Source organism: Erinaceus europaeus, chromosome 16 (genome assembly GCF_950295315.1).
Source record: "Erinaceus europaeus chromosome 16, mEriEur2.1, whole genome shotgun sequence".
Taxonomy (NCBI): Eukaryota; Metazoa; Chordata; class Mammalia; order Eulipotyphla; family Erinaceidae; genus Erinaceus; species Erinaceus europaeus.
Window position 1 is genome coordinate 57,458,067 of NC_080177.1, and position 22,963 is coordinate 57,481,029.

The 22,963-nt window shown below is 36.9% G+C and overlaps 2 protein-coding genes across 2 annotated transcripts; one reads left to right on the forward strand and one right to left on the reverse strand.

Moving 5' to 3' along the window:
• Nucleotides 1-10,488: 10,488 nt before the first annotated feature.
• On the reverse strand, nt 10,489-11,457 carry LOC103112299 (olfactory receptor 4F15-like). Its single transcript, XM_007521703.2, has one exon. The coding sequence runs from the start codon at nt 11,446-11,448 to the stop codon at nt 10,489-10,491; it is 960 nt and encodes a 319-aa protein (XP_007521765.1). The 5' UTR covers nt 11,449-11,457.
• Nucleotides 11,458-19,869: 8,412 nt separating this feature from the next.
• Nucleotides 19,870-20,820, forward strand: LOC103112264 (olfactory receptor 4F3/4F16/4F29-like). The gene has a single exon (XM_007521665.2). It carries the CDS (start codon nt 19,882-19,884, stop codon nt 20,818-20,820), a length of 939 nt encoding a protein of 312 aa, XP_007521727.2. The 5' UTR covers nt 19,870-19,881.
• Nucleotides 20,821-22,963: the final 2,143 nt, after the last annotated feature.

Sequence of the window (22,963 nt, forward strand, 5' to 3'; positions counted from 1 at the left end):
TGAGATGTTTCTAGATAAAAGGAAATTAAAGAAAACTTAAATTAAGAATACCTTATAGTGACTAGGTATTCACAGATATTCACACTGTGGAATCTATATTCCTTCAAATCCTTCCCAGGTAATAATATCACTAAATCTACTAGTCACGTATACTAGAGTCATTTCATCATGCAACATCTATATCACCACAATCTCCAGGACTACGCATTTATAAACAAGAGAATAAAACAAATATAAAAATATGGTAGTTGGGCATAGTAAGGACTGGGGCAATAAGGTGAAATACAAAGATGAAAAGAAAGAAAAGATGGAGTTGGTATTTCTTTGAAGTTATTGGTTTCACATTTAAACCATTCATAGAACAACTATTCAGTTACTAAGTTGTCTTATTTCTTAACTTGATCTGATCTTGGTCACATCCTATTATGATATGTCTTTTGCAGTCATTCTTACTCCATGAGATGCAGTCACATTTGAAGTTCACACAAGGTAACAGAGTACCAAAGAACATAATAGAACCTGGAGTGGGTGGGGAAAGTGGCAAAGGTGATTCAAGACTATTGCAAAACTAAAGAGAACAGTAGACTAAATATCAGTGGTAGATTACTCTTGTGGACCTCCAGAAGTATAATCGAGAGTATCCTGTATAATAGTTAACAGCCAGGATATGACTAAGATGTGCAAGTGGAGAAGAAGACAGTATTGTTGAAAATCAGGAGACCAATTCAGTTTATCAGCCCAGAATATTCATAATTCTGAGGTTTGCAAACTTTGATTCTAGTTAGTACAACTCCAAGCATTTATAGTATGCTGGGAATAAAGCTAGTTTTATAATGACTTAATCTTAAATCTATCACAAAATATTCACTCTCTTCTATCCCTTCATCTCCTTTAATGTCTTTTGTTCTTTTTATCTAACTTTGCTGCTTCAAACCTATATGTATCTGGGGCCTAATATCCCACTGTTACATAGTCCTAATTTGGGCTGCTATGTGAATCTTTTTAGTTCTTGCTTACTTATCCAAGGTATTTAGCTTTGGGTCAAATATTTCATTGTTTCAATCCATCCTGTACCCATAGCACTACTATAAATGATACTGTTGAGGGAAGAAAAAAGTTGGAGTATAATAAACAATAAAGAACTGGTAAAATTAAAGGTACATAAATGCAGAAAAAGACCTTAGACATAAAACCAAATGGAAGGTGAAATACAAAATATCAATATATATTTATTTTGGATAAAAACAGAGAGAAACTGGGAGGGAAGGGGGATATAGAGAAGGAGAAAAGAAAGAAGAGATGGAATTGCTATTTCCGACCTGGGCCGATTCACCCCTCCTTAGGCAACCTGGTAGCCCCCGCTCCCGGGAGATCATCATATTAATGCTGAACTTAGTGCAGACGCCCGATCAGCATAGAGCACTACAGCCCAGAACTCCTGGGCTCAAGCGATCCTCCAGCCTCAGCCTCCCAACTAGCTGGGATTACAGGTGCGCGCCACCACACCTGGCTGAGTTGCTATTTCCTTGAAGTTAGTGGCTCCATATTTAAGCCATTCATAGACCAACTACTCAATTACTAGGTTGTCTCCCCCCCCTTTTTTTTTTTGCCTTCAGGGTTATAGCTGGGGTTTGGTGCCTGCACCATGAATCCACTGCTCTTGGAGGCCATTTTTCAATTTTTATCCCCTTGTTGTTACTGCTCTGTTGTTGCAGGATAGGAACACCGCTTGTGAAGGTGGGGAGCCGGGGCTCGAACTGGGATCCTTAAACCAATCCTTGTGCTTCGAGCAATGTGTGCTTAACCCGCTGCACTACTGGCTGGCCCCAGGTGTCTCATTTCTTAACTTGATCTGAGAAAAAGAGAAATATTTTCAATGGCATAAATCACAGCCAAAAACTTTCAAAGATTGTATCGTCCAGGCTTCATGATACAACTAGTCAGTTAGTAGTCATCTTTCATACCATTCTTAGAGAAGGAAACATAGATGTTTCCCCATATTTTAAAGTTCAGAAATAAAGATGGAATTTTAGAGCTGGACAAGTATAAATTAATTCTTGTTGCCACTAGGGTTACTGTTGGGCCTTGCTGTCCTGCTCCTGGTAGCCATTATTTTCCTTTGCTTCTCCCCTTTTTAAAAAAATCAAGACAGAAATTGAGAGGTCAGAGTAAGACAGAAAGGGAGAAAGGCACTTGGAGCATTACTTCTCTGATGAAGCTTTCTCCAGTGCAAGTGGGGACCAGGTTCTAGAACCTGGATCTTTGTAATGGTAATGTGTACACTCCACCAGGCATGCCACCACCCATGGCCCAAAACTATATGTTATTTGTATGACACACAGTTACTAAATATTTTTTCCTTATACCTATAATTTGGTGAATATGCAATATTATTTTCATATATAGAATAGAAATCTCTGCTCAGAGTTACTTAGTTTGGAACAAAAATGAAACTGTCTGACTCCAAATCCACTACTATTTTGACTACATCATAAAAATACTGTTATTCACATTGTGAAGCAATGAATCCTACTATAAGCTTTAAAGAGAAACTAAATACAATATATACCTTAAACTTACACAGTTTTATATATCAACTGTAATCTTAGTAAAGTCAGGAAAATTCCATCTTACTCAGAAGTAATGTTCCATAGTACACAAATATATCTAATACACACACTAACATATCCAGGATTCATGATCACTTATGGTAAGTACAAGATTTAAACATGCAAGTTATTGTTACAAGTGGAATAAAAAGCTATTACTAATTAGAATGAGAGAAAAACAAAAGACACTAGGATTTTGGTGCTAGAAAGAGACTCAGCATAGTGAAGTCATTCATAGATGAAAATCCATAATAATTAAAACTTTGAAAGTTGCGTAAAATTTGAAATCCTGAAAAACAAAGACTTGCTTTAAGAATAACATGTAAAGATATTTTTAGTTAGTGGAGGAAATATTCATGACCCCAAAATGCATACTTTACGTTATGTCTTTTATATTTTAAGTTTTCTTTTATTTATTGTGATTTCTCTTCTTTAAATTTCCATTCTTGGGGTCGGGTGGTGGTGCACCTGGTTGAGCGCATATGTTACAGTGCGCAAAGACCTAGGTTCGAGCCCCCAGTCCCCACCTGCAGGTGGAAAGCTTTGCAAGTGGTGAAGCAGTGCTGCAGGTGTCCCTCTGTCTCTCACCCTCTCTGTCCCTCCCTTCCTTCTCAATTTCTGGCTGTCTCTATCCAATAAATAAATAAATTTAAAAATTTTTAATTTCATTCTTTTAAAATATATATCAATATATGTTTATTTAAGATAGAAACAGAGAGAAATTGAGAGGGAAGAAGGAGATAGAGAAGGAGAAAAAAAGAGTCCTTATCCACTCTGATGTGTGTGTTCTGCCAGCTCCACTGTCTTTTAAAGCCTATTTCATTACACAATAATAGGAAACAAAAGAGGAAGGCAAATAAAAGAAGACTGTCAACTATGAAAAATTGTCACTTCCATATGCTACTGAATGACCAGAAAAGAAAAGACTAAGAAAAAAAGGCAAATATTTAGGGCTGACATATCCTTGTTGGTACCATTAAAGAGAACAGCTGACTATGGCTCTGGATGATGGGGTGACCAAAAGGGCCGTCATTAGAGTGTTCAGGTCTCTTGCCCTTATCCAGCTCTTGGAGTCCTTACTTTTTCTGACAGGGTTAGGCTTAGAGTGATTGAGGGAAGTGAAATAAAAAGTAGATGAAGAGGGCATCTAGGTATAATAATAATTATTTCCACACTGATATGATGATCCCAGACCTATAGCAGATCCCTTTCTACACGATCATTGGTCATCTCCAATAGGAACAACATCATAAATCCTCTATGGGTCTCTACAGTACCTTGCCCCTAATCTAGAATAACAGTGGTAGATATTGCCCCACTTCTCTGAAGAGAGGCTGGGTCACCATGCTCTGCCACTTGAAATGAAATGAGTGCAGCCTAGAATGTTCCTCACTGTGACCATGGAATGTGAGCTCAGACTGACAGGGATGCAGAGGTTACACAGGATCCACTGCTAAATACGAATAGATACAGGCCATGGGTCAGATCGAAGGGGTTTATAATTAACGGTATTTTTATACTTTTCCCTTATTTGGGAGTTACTCTCTGCCCTGATCCTGCTTTCTGGTTCTACTTCCAACCCTGACACCATTTTCCCAGACAATACTCTTAGTCCACCTGCACATTAACTGTTCAGCCCAGGCAAAAATTAGTCGTCATGTGCCCCTTGCAATATATCTAAAATAGACTTCCTAGCTTCTTCCAACATGAAGATCCCAAATATCATCTTCTATATTCTGATCTTTAGGGTCCTGATTATTAAACAATTTGTTCAATTATATCTTAATGCTTTTCAGTCACCACATTGCAGATGCTACCATGATGCCAACCTGACTTCCCTGGGCATATGACCTCACCAAAGTGTCCCGGAACCCCACTTCTCCATAGCCTTGCCCCACTAGGGAAAGATAGAAACAGTCTGGGGATGAGTATCAACCTGTCAATGCCCATTATTAGTGGAGAAACAATTACAGAAGCCAGAACTTCCACCTTCTGCACTCCATAATGATCTTTGGTCCATATTCCCAAAGGGATAAAGAATAGGGAAGCTTCCAATGGAGGGGATGAGTTACAGAACTGTGGTGCCAGGAATAGTATGGAAATGTACCTCTCTTATCCCACAATCTTGTCTATCATTATTAAATTACTAATAAAATATTAAAAAAAAAAAAAAGAACAGCTGACATCAAACAGTAGAGATTCTATTTCAGTATCTGGCACCAGCATAAGGCAGATCTGAGCAGTGTTCTGATAAATTTCTTTCTCTCCTTCCCTACCTGTCATGTGGTGTGTGTGTGTGTGTTAAACATTTTTTAAAAGAGTATAGGAGATATGAATGGTTACAAAGTAGAAAATTCAAAGTCAGAAATGAAAAGTAATTTCAAAAACATAGGAGAAAATTGGGAAGGAGAAAGGCATTGTGCTATTGATATGTGTAAGAACTATGTGAAGTGACAGAAATCTACAAACTATTGAAAGATGAATGAAGCTTCCAGACAACAATGACAAACTTGTTGCAAGTAGATAAGACAATCTCACAGTTATTTAGAATAATAAACATAATGGAGAGAGAGAGAGAGAGAGAGAGAGAGAGAGGGCTAGAAGTCACAGTGAAATTGGCAAATTACATTCTAGGAAGTATAGTAAGTAAAGAGTGAAGTGACATATTTAGAGAGCAAAATATATACCAATGATCTGAAAACCAGAGACAGTAATTTTAACTTTATGGTGTGTGTGTGTGTGTGTGTGTGTGTGTGTGTGTGTGTGTTCTATACTATTGCACTGACTCTTCCTGTACAACTACTGCTTCTGTACATTTCACTACACCTCTCCTCTCCAGTAGCACGAGGACCAGCACAGCCCAGCAAACACCCACTCACATCCTCCACCCATTCTTCTGCAATATCATCACCTACTTAGTTCATCAGAAGATCTCATGGCTGCATGGTTAAGGAGACAGAGAAGCTTCACAAACGAAATTTTCTGAAATTTTCGCATGAGCATAAGCACTGCCCACATCCTCTTCCCTAACCTCCCTTCCAAGCTATATAAAACACTGCTATTCTGAGAGAGGCTCCTAATGAACTAGAGTAGGAAGTGGCAACAAAGGGACAAATAGTTCTGGGATTCCTGGACTGACATCATCAGGTCAAGGGAATTGTCTCAGAGGATTCTGAGGGAGGGCCAAAAGCAGCAAGTAGTTTTTTTTGTTTGTTTGTTTTTATGAAACTATTGCAATTTGACATTTTATTTTCACATTCTTGTATCTTTACTCTGTGATATGACCCATAGATATCTCTAAGAAAAGGTACATAAATTCTTCTAGTTTTTAATTAAAAAATGTCAAAATTTTCTTGGAAAACAGTAGTAGAGTTCAGAATTCTTGACACATCTCATTGACCAGTACTCTGTGTGTTGAAAGGTCAGAACATTAAAAGCAACAAACATGAACAACTGTGAAAGGCATATAATAGCATAGAGGGATGAGGAGATAGCATAATGGTTATGCAAAGAGACCATCATGCCTGAGGCACAAAAAATCCCAAATTCAATCCCCAGCTCTACCATAAACCAGAGGTGAACAATGCACTGATACAAATTAAAAAGAGAGAAAGGTGGATGTAGATAGCATAATGGTTATGCAAAGAAACTTCCATGCCTGAGGCTCCAAAGCCCCAGGTTCAATTCCCCCCACCACCACCATAAACCAGAGCTGAGCAGTGCTCTGGTGTTTCTCTCTGTGTCTCTCTCTGCATCTCTCTCAAAATAAAATAAAATAAAATAAAATACTTTTTAAAAAAGTATTTTGTCTAAAAAAAAAAAGAAAGAATGTCATGACAATAAAAAGAAAGACACAGAGGATGTGAACACCTGGAATAAACTCGGATTCAGAAATGAGATAAAGAATGGAAACAGATGGGAATATATATACATAATACCTAGTACTTGAAGGGAAATAGGCTAAACCAAAAAGATTTTAGATTAACAAACCGAAAATAAAAGTCTCAAACGGGCCAGGTGATAGCTCAATAGTTGAGTGCACACATCCCCAAGCACAGGGACCCAGGTTTGAGCCCTCACTCCCCACCTGCAGGGGGAAGCTTCACGAGTGGTGAAGCAGGGCTGCAGGTGTGTCTGTTTAAATAAAAAAAATTTTCAAACACACACCCCACCTGTTGATGCAAGGACACAAAACTTAAAACCACAAAGAGAACATTTCATTCAAAATAAGATCCCAAACTTAATTTTCTTTTATTATCTTCATTTATTTATTGGAACCTAGAACCTCAGAGCTTCAGGCATAAAAATCTTTTCTTTCCAGAAAATCCTTGAGGCAGTATGAAAGGCAAATTACAATAAGTCAAACTTTCAGAAATTTACAAGCTTCCTTGTCTCTCTCGTTTTAAAAGATAATTAACTGCAATGCCTTTGATTTAACACACTCGTTGAGGTATGTTATAGAGGTGATTGTGAATTAAGTTGCATGAGATAAGCCAAAAGGAGAAGATGAATAGCAGATGAACTCACTTATTAGTGGATTGTAAGAACTAAAGAAAGAAAGGGAAAATACAAGATGAAGCTTGAAGATGGAGAATAGGGACTTGAATCTGGCTGGGTCCTTGTGCATTGTGACATGTGTGCTCAACCAGATACAACACCACTTGGACCCCCTAATTTTACAATGCTTATTCTTTGCATAAGTCTTGAGAAAATGCACTTTGAACTGGCTGATCACAATTAAAAAAATTTTTTTTAATTAATTCACTTGTTTAAGGGTGTAGAGAGACAAGAGCACTGCTCTTGGTATATGTGGTACCAAGTACCAAGCCTGTAGAATGATTCTGCATTCAGCCCTGAGCTACCTAGCCTACAATGTTGTTTCCATTTTTTACTTTGAATAATTATTACTGAAATTAAAAGTGCGATCTACTGGACACATCTCTGAATGTCGGGGGCCAACTCTGTGCAATGCTCTGCTTACTGATTTCATTTTCGAATCACTTTAAAACAAAAACTATAGTAATGGGGGGATAGCTTAAGTTTAAATTTTGTACATCCCAGACCTGGCTATTTCCTTTTTTTGTTTTTTTTCAAATAAAATCTTAACAACACTAGGTAATAACTACTCCTTTGCATTGTCTGTAGCTATTTGAATATATCATCAGTAGAGCTGAGCAGTTGTAACAGAGAACATAAAGCTACAACATCCAAAACTATTTACAATCTATCCTCTTTGAAGAAAGTTTGCCAACAGAATCTGTGACCTGAAAAATAAAGTAGAAAACATTCAACATGTAGAACAACATAACAAAAAACAAAAGGAGGAGGAGAAGAAGGAGGAGGAGGAGGAGGAGGAGAAGAAGAAGGAGAAGAAGAAGAAGAAGAGGAAAAGGAAGAGGAAGAGGAAGAGGAAGAGGAAGAAGAAGAAGTAGAAGAAAAGCAAAATATATACCTGAAAGCAGAAGTACACTAGAGTTTGCAGTGAGTATCCCCCTAACACTTCCTCTCCACTATTCCAAGCTTGGGTCCATGATTGCTCAATAATTTGTTTGGCTTCGTATGTTAACTCTTTTCAGTCACCAGGTTCCAGATGTCATCAGGATGCCGGCCAGGCTTCCCTGGATTGAAGACCCCACCAATGTGTCCTGGAGCTCCACTTCCCCAGAGACCCACCCTACTAGGGAAAGAGAGAGGCAGACTGGGAGTATGGACCGACCAGTCAACGCCCATGTTCAGCGGGGAAGCAATTACAGAATCCAGACCTACCTTCTACAACCCTCAATGACCCTGGGTCCATGCTCCCAGAGGGCTAGAGAATGGGAAAGCTATCAGGGGAGGGGGTGGGATATGGAGATTGGGTGGTGGGAATTGTGTGGAGTTGTACCCCTCCTACCCTATGGTTTTGTTAATTAATCCTTTCTTAAAGAAAAAAGAAAAAGAAGTAGAAGGAGAAGGAGAAGGAGAAGGAGAAGAAAAGAAGAAGGAGAAGGAGAAGATGAAGAAGGAGAAAGGAAAAGATGTGCATTAGAAAGTACATGTAACCACAGACCTTCAAGGTGATTGATTCAGTCCCTAGCAACACCAAAAACCAGAGCTGAACAATGTTCTGCTAAAAAAAAATAAAAATAATAATGTTTCTATTTCTCCCTATAACCAAAAGGCTAAAATAACAAAGCAGAACAAATGAAAAAGAAGATAGGAAATCAAATAGATAAGCATTATTTTATCAAATGTACCATTTATAAAGACCAACTAGCAAAAACAGTAATACAATTATATAGAGATATAAACTTATTATCTTTGTCACATAGTATGTTTGAAAAGTATTATTGACCCCATAATTTGTGGACTGAAACATAAGGGTTATATCTATAATAAAAGTCATTCTTTCTTTTCAGGCATGTCAGCCATTCTTCAGTGAGAGCCAAATAGCATTGCCACATACTGAAGAATGACCATGAATTCTTACTGATTGTCCTGGTTCCAGTTCAAGATGAGGATACTATAAGAGGATCCTGAGGTCACGTCACGCCTCCAACAAACACACCAAAACTACCACTACTAATGTAAACAATTTCTTATAGAAAAAAAGAAAGAAAAAAATCTACAAGCTGTGGGAGCAACTACTACCCACAGGATCAGTGAGATAATCTTGTATCCAGGAAGGCGGGAAAGATTGTGACACTGGGCCACTGACAATGGGGGGGTGGACTCAAAATTGCAGCTTCTCTCTGAGGAGCAGTTTCAACCCCTAATTAAGTAGCCCTACTTTTATGACCTGAACACAAATCAAAAAGGCACTCAAACATTTAGCTTTGAAAAAACAATGGAGGCCAGGACAGCAAGACCCCTAGGGCTGTAAAGAATTGAAAACAGTTTTTCAAGATTAAAGGGATCCAGTGCTTAAAGTTGCCTGCTTCAGGGCGCAGCACAGTTGGTGCATAGGAGAGGAATGGGACTTGAACTTTGAAGTTGACAGGGTCATTTGCATTTTGCTTATCAAAGAGTGATGGCCTGAGGGGAAGGCTTCTGATTTGCTTTAGGTATGGAAATCAACCAGGCCCTAAGCTGTTTATTTGATGCTCTGGTTCTGCCTCCAAGAAATGTTCACTGATTGCCTGGTTCTGCTGGCCAGTAAGTTGTGTTCCTCAGTTTCCCAGGAACTGTAACAATTTGAGAAGCAGTTCTTCCTAAATTTCTACTCCCTGGACACTGCACAGATAGCAAAATGAAATAGACTCTCAGTCTTCTCCTTCCTGTCCCCCCGCCTGTTTGTCCTGGAGGTTCAGCCTAAGTGGCTTCAGATATGGCTCACATGTAGAGGTCTGTGAAGTACCATGTTTTCAGTGAGCACAGGCCTGTATGATCTGTCTTCTGCTCTTCTGCCTTGTTGCTCACCAGTGTCTGCCAGATAAGAGCTGTACACTCACCCAGAGTCCCAGTTTTTCTGACTACCATTCAAAGGACAGCTCCAGGTCACCTATCTCTGGAGACAGTGAGGTTTGTACTTATGTTTCCACAGGAATGTTTACATGTGCTTACTTTAATAAGTTTGAATCTAGGTTCTGGCTAAGGTCCTCCCCTTCAGCACAGTAATAGGTCTTCAGGAAAGACTTTTAAAATAAGCTGCTTGAACATTGACAAAATTAGAGAAATTAAAAAAAATAGGTCAGAACTAAATATCAAAATTCAACTTCTATATGAGCTCATTGTCTTCAAGATCGAGACTTGTAGTTGTTTTATCTAATGCATAAAAGACAACACAGAAGGTCAAGCAAAATGAAGAAATACAGAAGTAAAATAAAATCTCAGAAATAGTAGCTCTTTTCACAAGGATTTACAGTATAAAAAAATATCAGTAAACAGTAACTTGGAATTTTCATGTTTCAATAAAGCTACTTAGTGATTTTTTTCTGAAACTCGTAAGTTGTCTGAATACTCTCCTTATTGCCATCTTCATCTCTTTGTTCCTGAGTGTGTAGATGAGTGGATTTAGAAAAGGAGTTAAAACTGCATCAAACATAGCTAGAAATTTATCCAGATGTGTTGAAGGGGAGGGCCACATATAGAAAAAAATCAGTGGACCAAAAAACAAAACCACCACAGTTACATGAGCTAATAGAGTGGAAAGAGCCTTGGACGAACTACCAGAAGATTGTTTCTGAAGAGTGATTAAGATGAAGATATAAGAGAGGATGAGCAAGCAAAAAGCACCCAGGGAAATGAACCCACTATTAGCAGTGACCACGAATTCCAGTTTGTGAGTATCTGTGCAAGCAAGTTTGATGAGCCGAGGTATGTCACAGTAAAAGCTATCTAATACACTAGGGCCACAAAAAGGCAAGTTTACCACAAAAGCCAACTGGGCCAATGAATGAATGAGACCAGTGATCCAGGAAACCACTAAAATCAAAATGCACATTCGTGGGCTCATTACAGTCAGGTAATGCAGAGGCTTACATATGGCAACGTATCTGTCAAAGGCCATGGCTATAAGCAGCACCATTTCAGCGCCTCCAATGGCATGGCTAAAAAAGATCTGAGCTATACAGCCCCCAAATGAGATGACTTTGTGCTTTCTGAAGAGATCACAAATCATCTTGGGTGCTGCAATAGAGCAAAATATCAGGTCAATTATGGAGAGATTGGCTAACAGAAAATACATGGGGGAGTGTAAGTATGGATCAGAGGTCACAGTGACCACTATAAGGAGGTTTCCAATTATACTGGACACATAGAAAAGACAAGAAAAGCAAAAAAGAAGAAGCTGAATCTCCCAGGAATTAGAGAGTCCCAGTAACACAAACTCAGACACCACGGAACAGTTGACTTCATTCATTTGATCATTTGGTAGGCTCACTCTTAGGATACCTAAAGGAAGAAAGAGAGATAGTTCAAATTAAGATGATTCTATTAATGCCCTGTGTGGATAAGGATGAAAATTTTGAAAGGCAGATATTACCTGAGCATGTCATATAAATATGATAGTATCCTTTTGGGCACCATTGCTGTAGTTGTATATGACAATAACTGAGATGTCATTGACCTTGCTAATATGAGGAGTGTTGGACTGGAACTCATGCGGACATCTGACAAAACTAGAAACAAGACATTTCATGTCAGATTACTGTATCAGTGTGATTAGAGCTAAACATCCTTTCTTGGAGTAATAATAGTCAATCAAATATGCTAGATAAGCAAATAATGCTATTATATTACAAAGAAATATGTAATATCCTATAAAATCTTTCTATATTTTATACTTCCCAAAATGTAATTTTTTAATATTCAAATCAAATGGTATGCCATCTGAAATACACAAAAGGAAAGGGAGATAACATAATGGTTATGCAAAATGACTTTGATACCTGAGAGTTCAAAGTCCCAAGTTTATTGCCCCACACCACCACCAGTTAGAGCTGAGTAGCACACTGGATAAAAACAAACAAACAAATAAATAAATTAGAAACAGAAAAGAGATATATGAAGTACAAGATGATGATTTGAAAAATAAAGCAAAGAAGGCAAATACAGTGCATGGGAAAGGCTACTATAAAAAAGATTGACAGAACTTCTTGTTGATTATTTGAGGAAGGAAGGTGAGTGAGTAAACCATTAATGTCTTCTGTAGAAGAATATTCCAAGTAAAGACAAGAAGAATAGAATACCCTGACATATTAACTGGTTTGGCATGCCCAAAGTATTTCCAGGAGACCAGAGCTCAAACCTGAGTGTGTGTAGGTCTAGAGGGAAATAATAATAGTAGATAAGGCTTGAGAGATATCACGAACACAGATTATGTAAAGTATAATAAGTCACTATAAGGACAACTTTGATTATTACACAGACAGAATTAAGAAGCCATTGGATTTTGAACAGGTGGATGACAATAGCTGGTTTCTATTGTTAAAGGATCCCTCTGACTGCTGCATTGTGAATGCACTTAAAGGTCTCAAGGATTAGAACCAGGAAGATATAGAAGCTATAAAAATATTTCAGTTTCCCCTCTCAATTTCTGTCTGTGTTATCAAAGGAAAAAAACGCAAAAAAAATGGCAGCAGGGAGCAGTGAGTTCATAGTGTGACAGCTAGCTCCAGCAACAACTCTGATGGCAATAAAAATTTAAAAAAAATTTTAAAAAGAATATATTGGCTATTATATTGAAATGAGCAACAAATGATACAGAAAAGTTATTTCTTCTGTGTTATGAATATTTTGCTCTGTCACGCCATCTAAAATTGAGCCAAAAGACAAACACTGGAATACTACAGCAAAGGGTCAGTTATTTATATAATAACAAAATTGGTTGTTCCTCTTAAAAAATTATGCATAGAGGCTGGGTGGTGGTGTACCTGGTTGAGCCTAAATGTTACAATGTGAAAGGACCCCGGTTCAAGCCCCTGGGCACCACCTGCAGGGAGAAAGCTTCTCAAGAGGTGAAGCAATGCTGCACGTGTCTCTCTGTCTCTCTCCGTGTCTTCCTCCCTTCCCTTTCTATTTCTGGCTGTTTCTATCTACCCAATAAATGATAAAAAAGATTTTTTAAATTATGCATTACAGACACTAATCCTCTCTACTATATCTTCATTGTGTTTGTAGTCAGGTGAATTAAACGATGAGGAATGTTTAGCTTTCAAAGTAGAGGATAATAATCAGATTATTATTAGAACAACTCTGCTGTCATTGAAATGTACTAGTCATTAGAAATCTTAATAAAAGTACATTGAAAATTCCTCATATGCTGACCCTGGTCCATAGTCAAAGAATTCTAATAATCAAAGTTTATGGGACCAAATGAGAAAAGGGGAAATGTCTGAAACAAAATTCAAATACTATCTTGAATGCAGAATTTAAAATATATATAGTAGCATGGCATTTGGTCAACAACACTCTTCAAAAACTGAAGATATATATGCTTTCATCTGTTGATAGAACTTAAGAGATAGCAGCAATGGAAAATTGAGGAATAAAATTATGTTAATAAAGGAATTGATCAAATTACTACAAAAGTCTCATATCTGGTTAAATTTACTACAATACTGTTAGCTACAGAATATTGTGATATTAAACTATTAAAGGTCTGTGTTTGAAATCTTATTAATATAAAAGTAATAATAACTTCAACTCAAGTGATAAAAATTGTGTTTAACATGGAAGAAGATCCATCTTACTTTGTTGATTAGAAATTCCAGTTCTTCCCACTCTTATGTAACACTTGGTCATTTTAAAAAACTTTGAAACTACTTCAAAAAGTAATTTTAAATTATTTTCAGAAGAAACTGTATGTTAACTAAGGTACCAATAAAGATAAATTAACTATTTTACCAAGTAATTCACATGAAATATAAAAAAACTACTGCAGTTCAAAGAAATTAATTAATTATGAATTTTTGATGGAAACTTTCTTCAAATCCAAGATTTCATTTTGGGATTAAAATAACTACTTTAAAGAAGCATTTTAGTAATTATCAGAGATGAGGATCAAAGTGAGAATTTACTCAAGATACATGCACAATGTATTTACCTTATAAAGTGCAGGTAAACTATGCCTTTAAGATTCTATTAAGCCAGTATTCTTGGCCAAGTATATTTTACTTCCACACAGGGACCATTTGGTAGTGTCTGGAAACCTTTTGGATTGTCACAAGTGGGGGTGGGGTGGGAATGAGGGGAGGAGGACATGAAGAGAGTAGTGTTCTTACCAGCATCCAGCAACTGGAAAACAAAGAAACTGCAAACCATCCTACCTAGACCACACAGGGTACCAGAATAGTTCCCCACATGCAAACACAACCAATTACCTAGGCCCAAATTTCAGCATTGCCAAGGTTGAGAATGCATGCATTGAAGTATGTTTCTCCAGGGAAAACTCAGTCTTTTTATATTATTCTATTCCCCCAGGTCTTCCCACAACATGCTATGCTTCTAATTACTGTTTCGTGGAGGGTAAATGAGTAGTGAGCAGATGGATGCTAGATAGTCCAAATTTATCAGAATTCCCATTATGAATGAATTAATAGGTAGACTGAGGGAGAGAAGGATGATAAATGGGCTAATGAAAAGGAAAACAGGAAGAAAGATCTAAACTACAGCCAACTAGCTATGTTTAGAAACACTAGGAGCGGAAAAAAAAATGATCATATACCTTAATAAATGTAAACTTCTTTTAAGAATTCATTATCTCTACACACACACATAAATTCCATTTTTTTGCTTTATATTGGTTTTTTACTCGGAATTACCATATAGATGAAAGTATAGCTCTGTAATTCTTAATTTATACTGTTATTTAAATTTTATTTTATTTCAATGCATTTTAATGTTCATATATTTAATAGAAACTTGAAGTTGGGACCTTGTTTGGAATTACACATTTTCTCTTTGGTTTTAAGTTTTGTGTCCTTGCATTAACAGGTGGCGTGTGTGTGTGTGTGTGTGTGTGTGTGTGTGTGTGTACACACTCTCAAGTGTTTGTGAATTGTTTTTTCAGTTTGCTAATGTAAAATCCTTTTGGCTTATCCTATTATTTCTCTACAAGTACTAGGATTAAGTATACATATTCCCATCTCTGTTTCCATTCTTTATCTCTTCTCCGAATCAGTGTTTATTCCAGGTGTTCACATTCTCTATGCCTTTTTTTTTCCTTCCTTCCTTCATTCCTTCCTTCCTTCCTTCCTTTCTTTCTTCTTTTGCAATTTTTAATAGAACACTGTTCACCTCTTGTTTATGGTAGTGTTGGGGATTGAACCTGGGATTTTTTGTGCCTCAGGCATGATGGTCTCTTTGCATAACCATTATGCTATCTCCTCATCCCTCTATGCTATTATATGCCTTTCACAGTTGTTCATGTTTGTTGCTTTTAATGTTCTGACCTTTCAACACACAGAGTACTGGTCAATGAGATGTGTCAAGAATTCTGAACTCTACTACTGTTTTCCAAGAAAATTTTGACATTTTTTAATTAAAAACTAGAAGAATTTATGTACCTTTTCTTAGAGATATCTATGGGTCATATCACAGAGTAAAGATACAAGAATGTGAAAATAAAATGTCAAATTGCAATAGTTTCATAAAAACAAACAAACAAAAAAAACTACTTGCTGCTTTTGGCCCTCCCTCAGAATCCTCTGAGACAATTCCCTTGACCTGATGATGTCAGTCCAGGAATCCCAGAACTATTTGTCCCTTTGTTGCCACTTCCTACTCTAGTTCATTAGGAGCCTCTCTCAGAATAGCAGTGTTTTATATAGCTTGGAAGGGAGGTTAGGGAAGAGGATGTGGGCAGTGCTTATGCTCATGCGAAAATTTCAGAAAATTTCGTTTGTGAAGCTTCTCTGTCTCCTTAACCATGCAGCCATGAGATCTTCTGATGAACTAAGTAGGTGATGATATTGCAGAAGAATGGGTGGAGGATGTGAGTGGGTGTTTGCTGGGCTGTGCTGGTCCTCGTGCTACTGGAGAGGAGAGGTGTAGTGAAATGTACAGAAGCAGTAGTTGTACAGGAAGAGTCAGTGCAATAGTAAAGAAACACACACACACACACACACCATAAAGTTAAAATTACTGTCTCTGGTTTTCAGATCATTGGTACATATTTTGCTCTCTAAATATGTCACTTCACTCTTTACTTACTATACTTCCTAGAATGTAATTTCCCAATTTCAGTGTGACTTTTAGTCCATATGGATCTTTCTGTCTTTCTCTCTTGCTCTTGCTCTCACACTCTCTCTTCTATTCTGTTTATTATATTAAACAACTGTGTAACCCTAAAAAAAAACAAGTCTCTAAGCATTCATTCCTCAGTGATGTAACAAAAAATAAAAATAAAAATTACAGCTGGCATGCAAATCCAGTACTCTAACACAATGAAGTATTTCCCTGGCTCTCTCCTTACATTCTTTATATTTTCCCTACTGTTTGATTTCAGCTGTTTTCTTTAGTGATACCAATGACACTTCAGCTCTAAGTTCTTGATTTTTTTTTTTCTTGGTCTTTTTCATTCTGGTCATTCAGTAGAATATGGAAGTGACAATTTTTCATAGTTGTCAGCCTTCTTTTAATTGGCTTTCTTCTTTGTTTCCTGTTGTTGGGTAATGAATCAAGACTTTTAAAAGACAGGTAATTGGACCAGGAAGTGGCAATTCTGGTAGAGCACACACATCACAGTGCACAACTCTATTTTTTTCCCTCCATTTCTATCTTCCCCTTCCCTTGTTTCTATTTAAATAAATAAATATTTTAAAAAGAATGAAACATTGAAAGAGAAAAATCACAATCTATACAGAAAAAATCTTAAAATATAAATGACAGATAATATGCAAGAATAATAATAATAAAAGTAATATGCATTTTGGGGTCACATGTTTCCTCCATTAACAAAAAATCCTTATTCTGTTTTGTATTTCCTCATCTATTCTCCTTCCTCAGTTTCTGGTTATGGATGGGATCACCCCATACTCATCTTTCTCTTTCTGGCTTATCTCACTTTACATAATTCCTTCAAGCTCCATTCAAAAATGGGTCAAAGAAGATCACTGCAGTATTCTTTTTTTTCTTTTAACTTTTAGTAATTTAATAATGATAGTGGGATAAGAGGTGTACAATTCCATACAGTTCCCAACACCAGAATTCCAACTACCCTTCCCTCCACTGGAAAGGTACCTAGTCCTAATCCCTCTGGGAGTATGGAAAAAAAAAAAAAAAAAGGTCTTTATGAGGTACAGAAGGTGGAAGGTCTGGCTTTTGTAATTTCTTCTCTACTGGATATGGGTGTTGACAGGTTGATTCATGCTCCCAGCTTGTTTCTGTGTTTCCCTAGTTGGGAAGGGCTTGAGAAAGTGGGGCTCCAGGACATATTGGTGAGGTCTCATCTGCCCAGGGAAGTCAGGCTGGCATCATGGTAGTATCTGCAACTTGTTGGCTTTAAATGGTCTTTGCCTCTGCTAAGGAGTTCCTTTGACTTTTCTTCCTCTCTTTTTTTTATTATTATTTGTTTGTGGTTCATAGTTTATTCCAGTTATTACTGGTTCCTGTAATTTCCATAAATTTGGATTTTATTGTCTTGGTTTGGCAGAAAATAGTCACAGTGCTGCTAGACGGTCACCATTTTGTTTCCCTTCTGATTTCATAATTCTTAATAGTTAACTAGTATTTCATTGTGTATATATACCATTATTTCCTCAGCCACTCATCTATTTTTGGGCACCTGGGTTGTTCCCAGGTTTTGGTTATTATGAATTGTGCTACTATGACATAGGTATACACATATCTTTTTGGATGGGTGTTTTTGACACTTTAGGATACATCCCTGGGAAAGGAATTACTGGGTCATAGAAGAGGCCCATTTCAAGCCTTGTGAGGGTTCTCCAGAATGCTCTCCACAGGGATTGGACCAATTTACCTTCCCACCATCAGTGCAAGAGGGTTCCTTTGTCCCCACCTCTCCAGCATTTGTTGCTGCTTTCATTTTTGATGTATGTCATTCTCACAGGGGTGAGGTGGTATCTCGTTGTTGTCTTTATTTGCATTTCTCTGGCAATCAGTGACATGGAAAATTTTTTTGTATGCTTGTTGGCCTTTTTGTATCTCTTTTATAATGAATATTCTGTTCTCATCCTCTCCACACTTTTGAATTGGGACATTTGTTTTTTTGTTGCTAAGTTTGGTGAGTTCTTTACATATTTTGGTTATTAGCTCCTTATATGATGTATGGCATGTAAAGATCTTTTCCCTTTCTGTGAGGAGTCTCTGTGAGTTTCTTGATGTGCTGATGCTTTTCAATTTGATTCAATCCTATTGGTTTATTTTTGTTTTAGTCTTCTTTGCAATTTGGTCTGTAGCCTTAAAGATGCCTATGAAATTTAGATGGAAAAGAGTTCCACCAATATTTTCCTCTATTAGTAATAGCTTTTCCTTCCCCTTAACTTGTAGCAATAACATGTATGTTTAAATCTTGTATTTACTCTAGTAGTTATGAATTCTGGAAAAGTTAATGCATATATTTAGTTTTATGTGTGTACTATAGAATATTATTGCTGAGTAAAATGGAATTTGTCCTGGTCTTATTGAGATTATAATTGCTATATGAAACTGTGTGAATTTAAGATACCTATTATTTTAAATTTATTGTAAAGCTTATAATAAGACTCACTGTTTCACATTGTTAATTAATAACAATATTTTTGTGATGTAGTCAAAATAGTAGTGGATTTGGAATCAGAAAGTCTGTCTTTTGTTCCAAACAAAGTAACTCTGAACTTGTGATTTCTCTTCTGTAAATGATAATATTGCATGTCACCAAATTGTAGGTTTAAAGAACAAAAAATTATGAAAGCATTTTGTAAATATGTGTCATACAAATAACATATTGTCCTGGAGCAGGGGTGGTGGCATAGCTGGTGGAGTGCACACATTACCATGCAAAAGGACCTACGTTCTCGAACCTGATCGCCGCCTGCATTGGGGAAAGCTTCACCAGAGAAGTAATGCTCCAAGTGTCTGTCTTTCTCCCTTTCTGTCTTCCTCTGACTTTTCAATTTCTGTCTCTATTTAAAAAAAAAAAGTGAATAAGCAAAGAAAAATAATGGCTACCAAGAACAGTGTAGGCACCAAGCCCCAACAGTAACCCTAATGGCAATAAGAATTAATTTATACTTGTCCAGCTCTAAAATTCCATCTTTATTTCTGAACTTTAAGATATGGGCAAAGCATCTACGTTTCGTTCTCTAAGAATAGTATGGAGGATGACTACTAATTGACTAATTGTATGGTAAAGTCTGAAAGATATAGTCTTTGAAATTTTTTGGTTGTGATTTATGCCATTGAAAATGTTTCTCTTTTTTTCAGGTCAAGTTAAGAAATTAAACAACTTAGTAACTGAATAGTTGTTCTATGAATGGCTTAAAAGTGAAACCAATAACTTCAAAGAAATACCAACTCCATCTCTTCTTTCATGTTATCTTTGTAATTCAACATCTTTCTTTGCCTGTCTCAGCCCTTGCTATGCACAACTACTGTTTTTATATTTGTTTCATTCTCTTGTTTATAGATGAACAGTCCTGGTGATCATGGTGATGTACATATTGCATAATTAAATGACTGTAGTATAAGTGACAAGTAGATTTAGTGATATTACTACCTGGGAAGGATTTGAAGGTGTATAGATTCCACAGTGTGAATATCTGTGAATACCTAATCACGATAATGTAAGGTATTCTTAATTTAATTTTTCTTTTATTTCCTTTTATCTAGAAACATCCCAACTGATAAATCAATGGATAGAACAAATAACTCTGCGGTGTCAGAGTTTGTGTTTGTGGGACTCACCAATTCCTGGGAGATCCAAGTTCTCCTCTTTTTGTGTACCTCCATGTTTTATGTGGCAAGCATGATGGGAAACTCCCTCATCATCCTCACTGTGACTTTTGACTCGTATTTACACTCCCCCATGTACTTCCTGCTGGCCAACCTCTCCTTCATTGACCTCGGAGTTTCATCTGTCACTTCTCCTAAGATGATTTATGACCTTTTCAGGAAACGTAAAGTCATCTCCTTTAGTGGATGTATTACTCAAATATTCTTTATCCATATTATTGGTGGTGTGGAGATGGTGCTACTCATAGCCATGGCTTTTGACAGATATGTTGCCATCTGTAAGCCTCTCCACTATCTGACCATCATGAGCCCAACGATGTGTATATTCTTTTTCATAGCTGCCTGGACTATTGGCCTTATACACTCCATGGTACAGTTGGCTTTTGTGATCAACTTACCCTTCTGTGGTCCCAATGTATTGGATAGCTTTTACTGTGACCTTCCTAGGTTCATCAAACTTGCCTGCACAGACACCTACCAACTGGAGTTCATGGTCACAGCCAACAGTGGATTTATATCTCTGGGATCATTTCTCATATTGATGGTCTCCTATGTTTTCATTGTGGTCACTGTTAGGAAGCACTCTTCAGGTGCCTCATCCAAGGCTTTATCCACTTTGTCAACTCATATCATGGTGGTGATTTTGTTCTTTGGCCCCTGCATCTTTGTTTACACATGGCCTCATCCCACATCACACCTAGACAAATACCTTGCTCTTTTTGATGCAGTCCTCACTCCTTTTTTGAATTCAGTCATCTACACATTCAGAAACAAAGACATGAAAGTAGCAATGAGAAGAATGTGCAGCCAATTTATTATGTATAAAAAGATTTCTTAAGTGACACTAGTATTATGAAATTTCTTTATTGACTTGGATAACATAAAGTTTCCATTGTTTTAATATCATGAGATCCCAAATAACTTACTAATATGCAGGTTCATCTTGGATTAAAATAACATGGTTCTTCTAAAGATGTTAATTGATAAATTGTGTTGCTAACTATATACGGAGTAAATATGTGGTATGGAAAAAATTATCTCCTGGAAGAAATCAATTGCTTGTTTGTTAGGAGAATTACCTTGATTAAATTTTGTTGTGGTATACCTCAAAAATTGACTTGCTTTAGTATCACAGTGTGTTACACAAGGAGGCGCTGATTAACAATAACCGATAAAATTATATACATCAAAGTTTATTTATTTATTTAAAAAATCAGTCAGTGGTTTGTCCTTCCACCTGGTTAGTCTTAAACATCCATTCAATATAAGAAAATTTCTGAAAGTAGAGACAAAGCAGGAGGAGTTAGATTATTCAAAATATTTAATCATATTATATTGTAATACTTAACAGATATATTTCTCTTAGGCTATGCCTTACAACCAAATCAGAAGTGATAGTGTCTTTGTTAGGGATGTTAACGGTTTATAGTTCAGTCATTCACATATGGGCACAAATTTTTATCTCCCTGTGAAAGTTCTCTGCAATGTACTGTCACTCACAACCTGGGTCATTTTACATCATCATGCACCTGGACTCCAAGGTTCTCTTCAGCCCCTCCCCACGCCTTCCACAGAATCCTTTTGTGTGATGCAATATACCATGTCCCATCTAAGTTTCACTTTGTATTCTCTTTCCCTAACCCTATAAGTGAGATTTCACTTATAAGTGAGATCGCTCAGTATTTGTCTTTATTTTCTTGGCTTATCTCACTTAATATGATGTCTTCAAGTTCCATCTAAGATGATACAAAGTAGATGGCTTCATCATTTTAACAGCTGAATATATTTCATCATGTATATATACCACAGTATTTTTAGCTACTAATCTCTCATCTGACATTTGTTTTGCTTATAAGCTTTGGCTATTACAAATTGTGCTCTTATGAACATAGGTGTACATAGATCCCATCTAGTTCTCACACTTTCAAAAATATGTCAAGAGCCCTCTAGGACTTTGTAGACCTATTCCAGAAAATGCTAGTGATGTTGGACAGAGTATAGTTAGATTATAGTTAATAGTTCTTTGCCATTCTAATCTTTTTTTCTTCTTTCTCTTTTTATATTTATTTATTCCTTTTTGTTGTCCTTGTTATTCTTTTATTGTTGTAGTTATTATTGGTGTCTTTGTTGTTGGATAGGACAGAGAGAAATGGAGAGAGGAGGGGAAGACAGAGAGGGGGAGAGAAAGATACACACTTGCAGACCTGCTTCACCACCTGTGAAGCAACTCCCCTGCAGGTGGGGGAGCCAGAGGCTCGAACTGGGATCCCTATGCTAGTCCCTGTGCTCTGTGCTACATGCCCCCAACCCACTGCGCTACCACCCAACTCCCAGCCATTCTAATCTTGACAGCTAAGTACCTTGATTAGACATCCTATAAAAGAAGGAGAATACATGAAAAATGCAAAATATAGTGATATATTTACCTCTAGTTTTAAATTTTTTATATTATCAACATTTGGTATACATTAACTTAGTCGATGTTCTGCTATATAAACAACACACACACACATATACATATATATATACATATGTATATATATAATAGGTGAGTGCTTTTCTATATGAACACACTCTTTTCTTTCAGACATTAGTCTCAGTTATTTTCTGTATTGTTTTAAGAAGCCAGTACTTGTGTCATAGCAGGATATGCAATTGGTCTGGAAATTGCACTATTTGTGTCTTCATTTCATCATCAGCAAGATTTACATGTCACACTGACAGAGTACCTTCAGGAACCTGTGACTTATTTAGAGTTGGAGTTCTTCTGCTTCTTCTCATGTAAGCCTCTTTTAAGTAATCTTTGTAAGGCAGGGTTGGTGGTGGTGAATTCCTTCAGTTTCTACATGTTTGGGAAGATTTTTATTTTGGCAGGATAACATATTGTTGCTAGCCATTTTTGTCTTTTAATGTTGTGAATATGCTGTTATACACCCTTCTTGCCTCTTGGGTTTATGATGAGAAATCTGATGAAAGCCTGA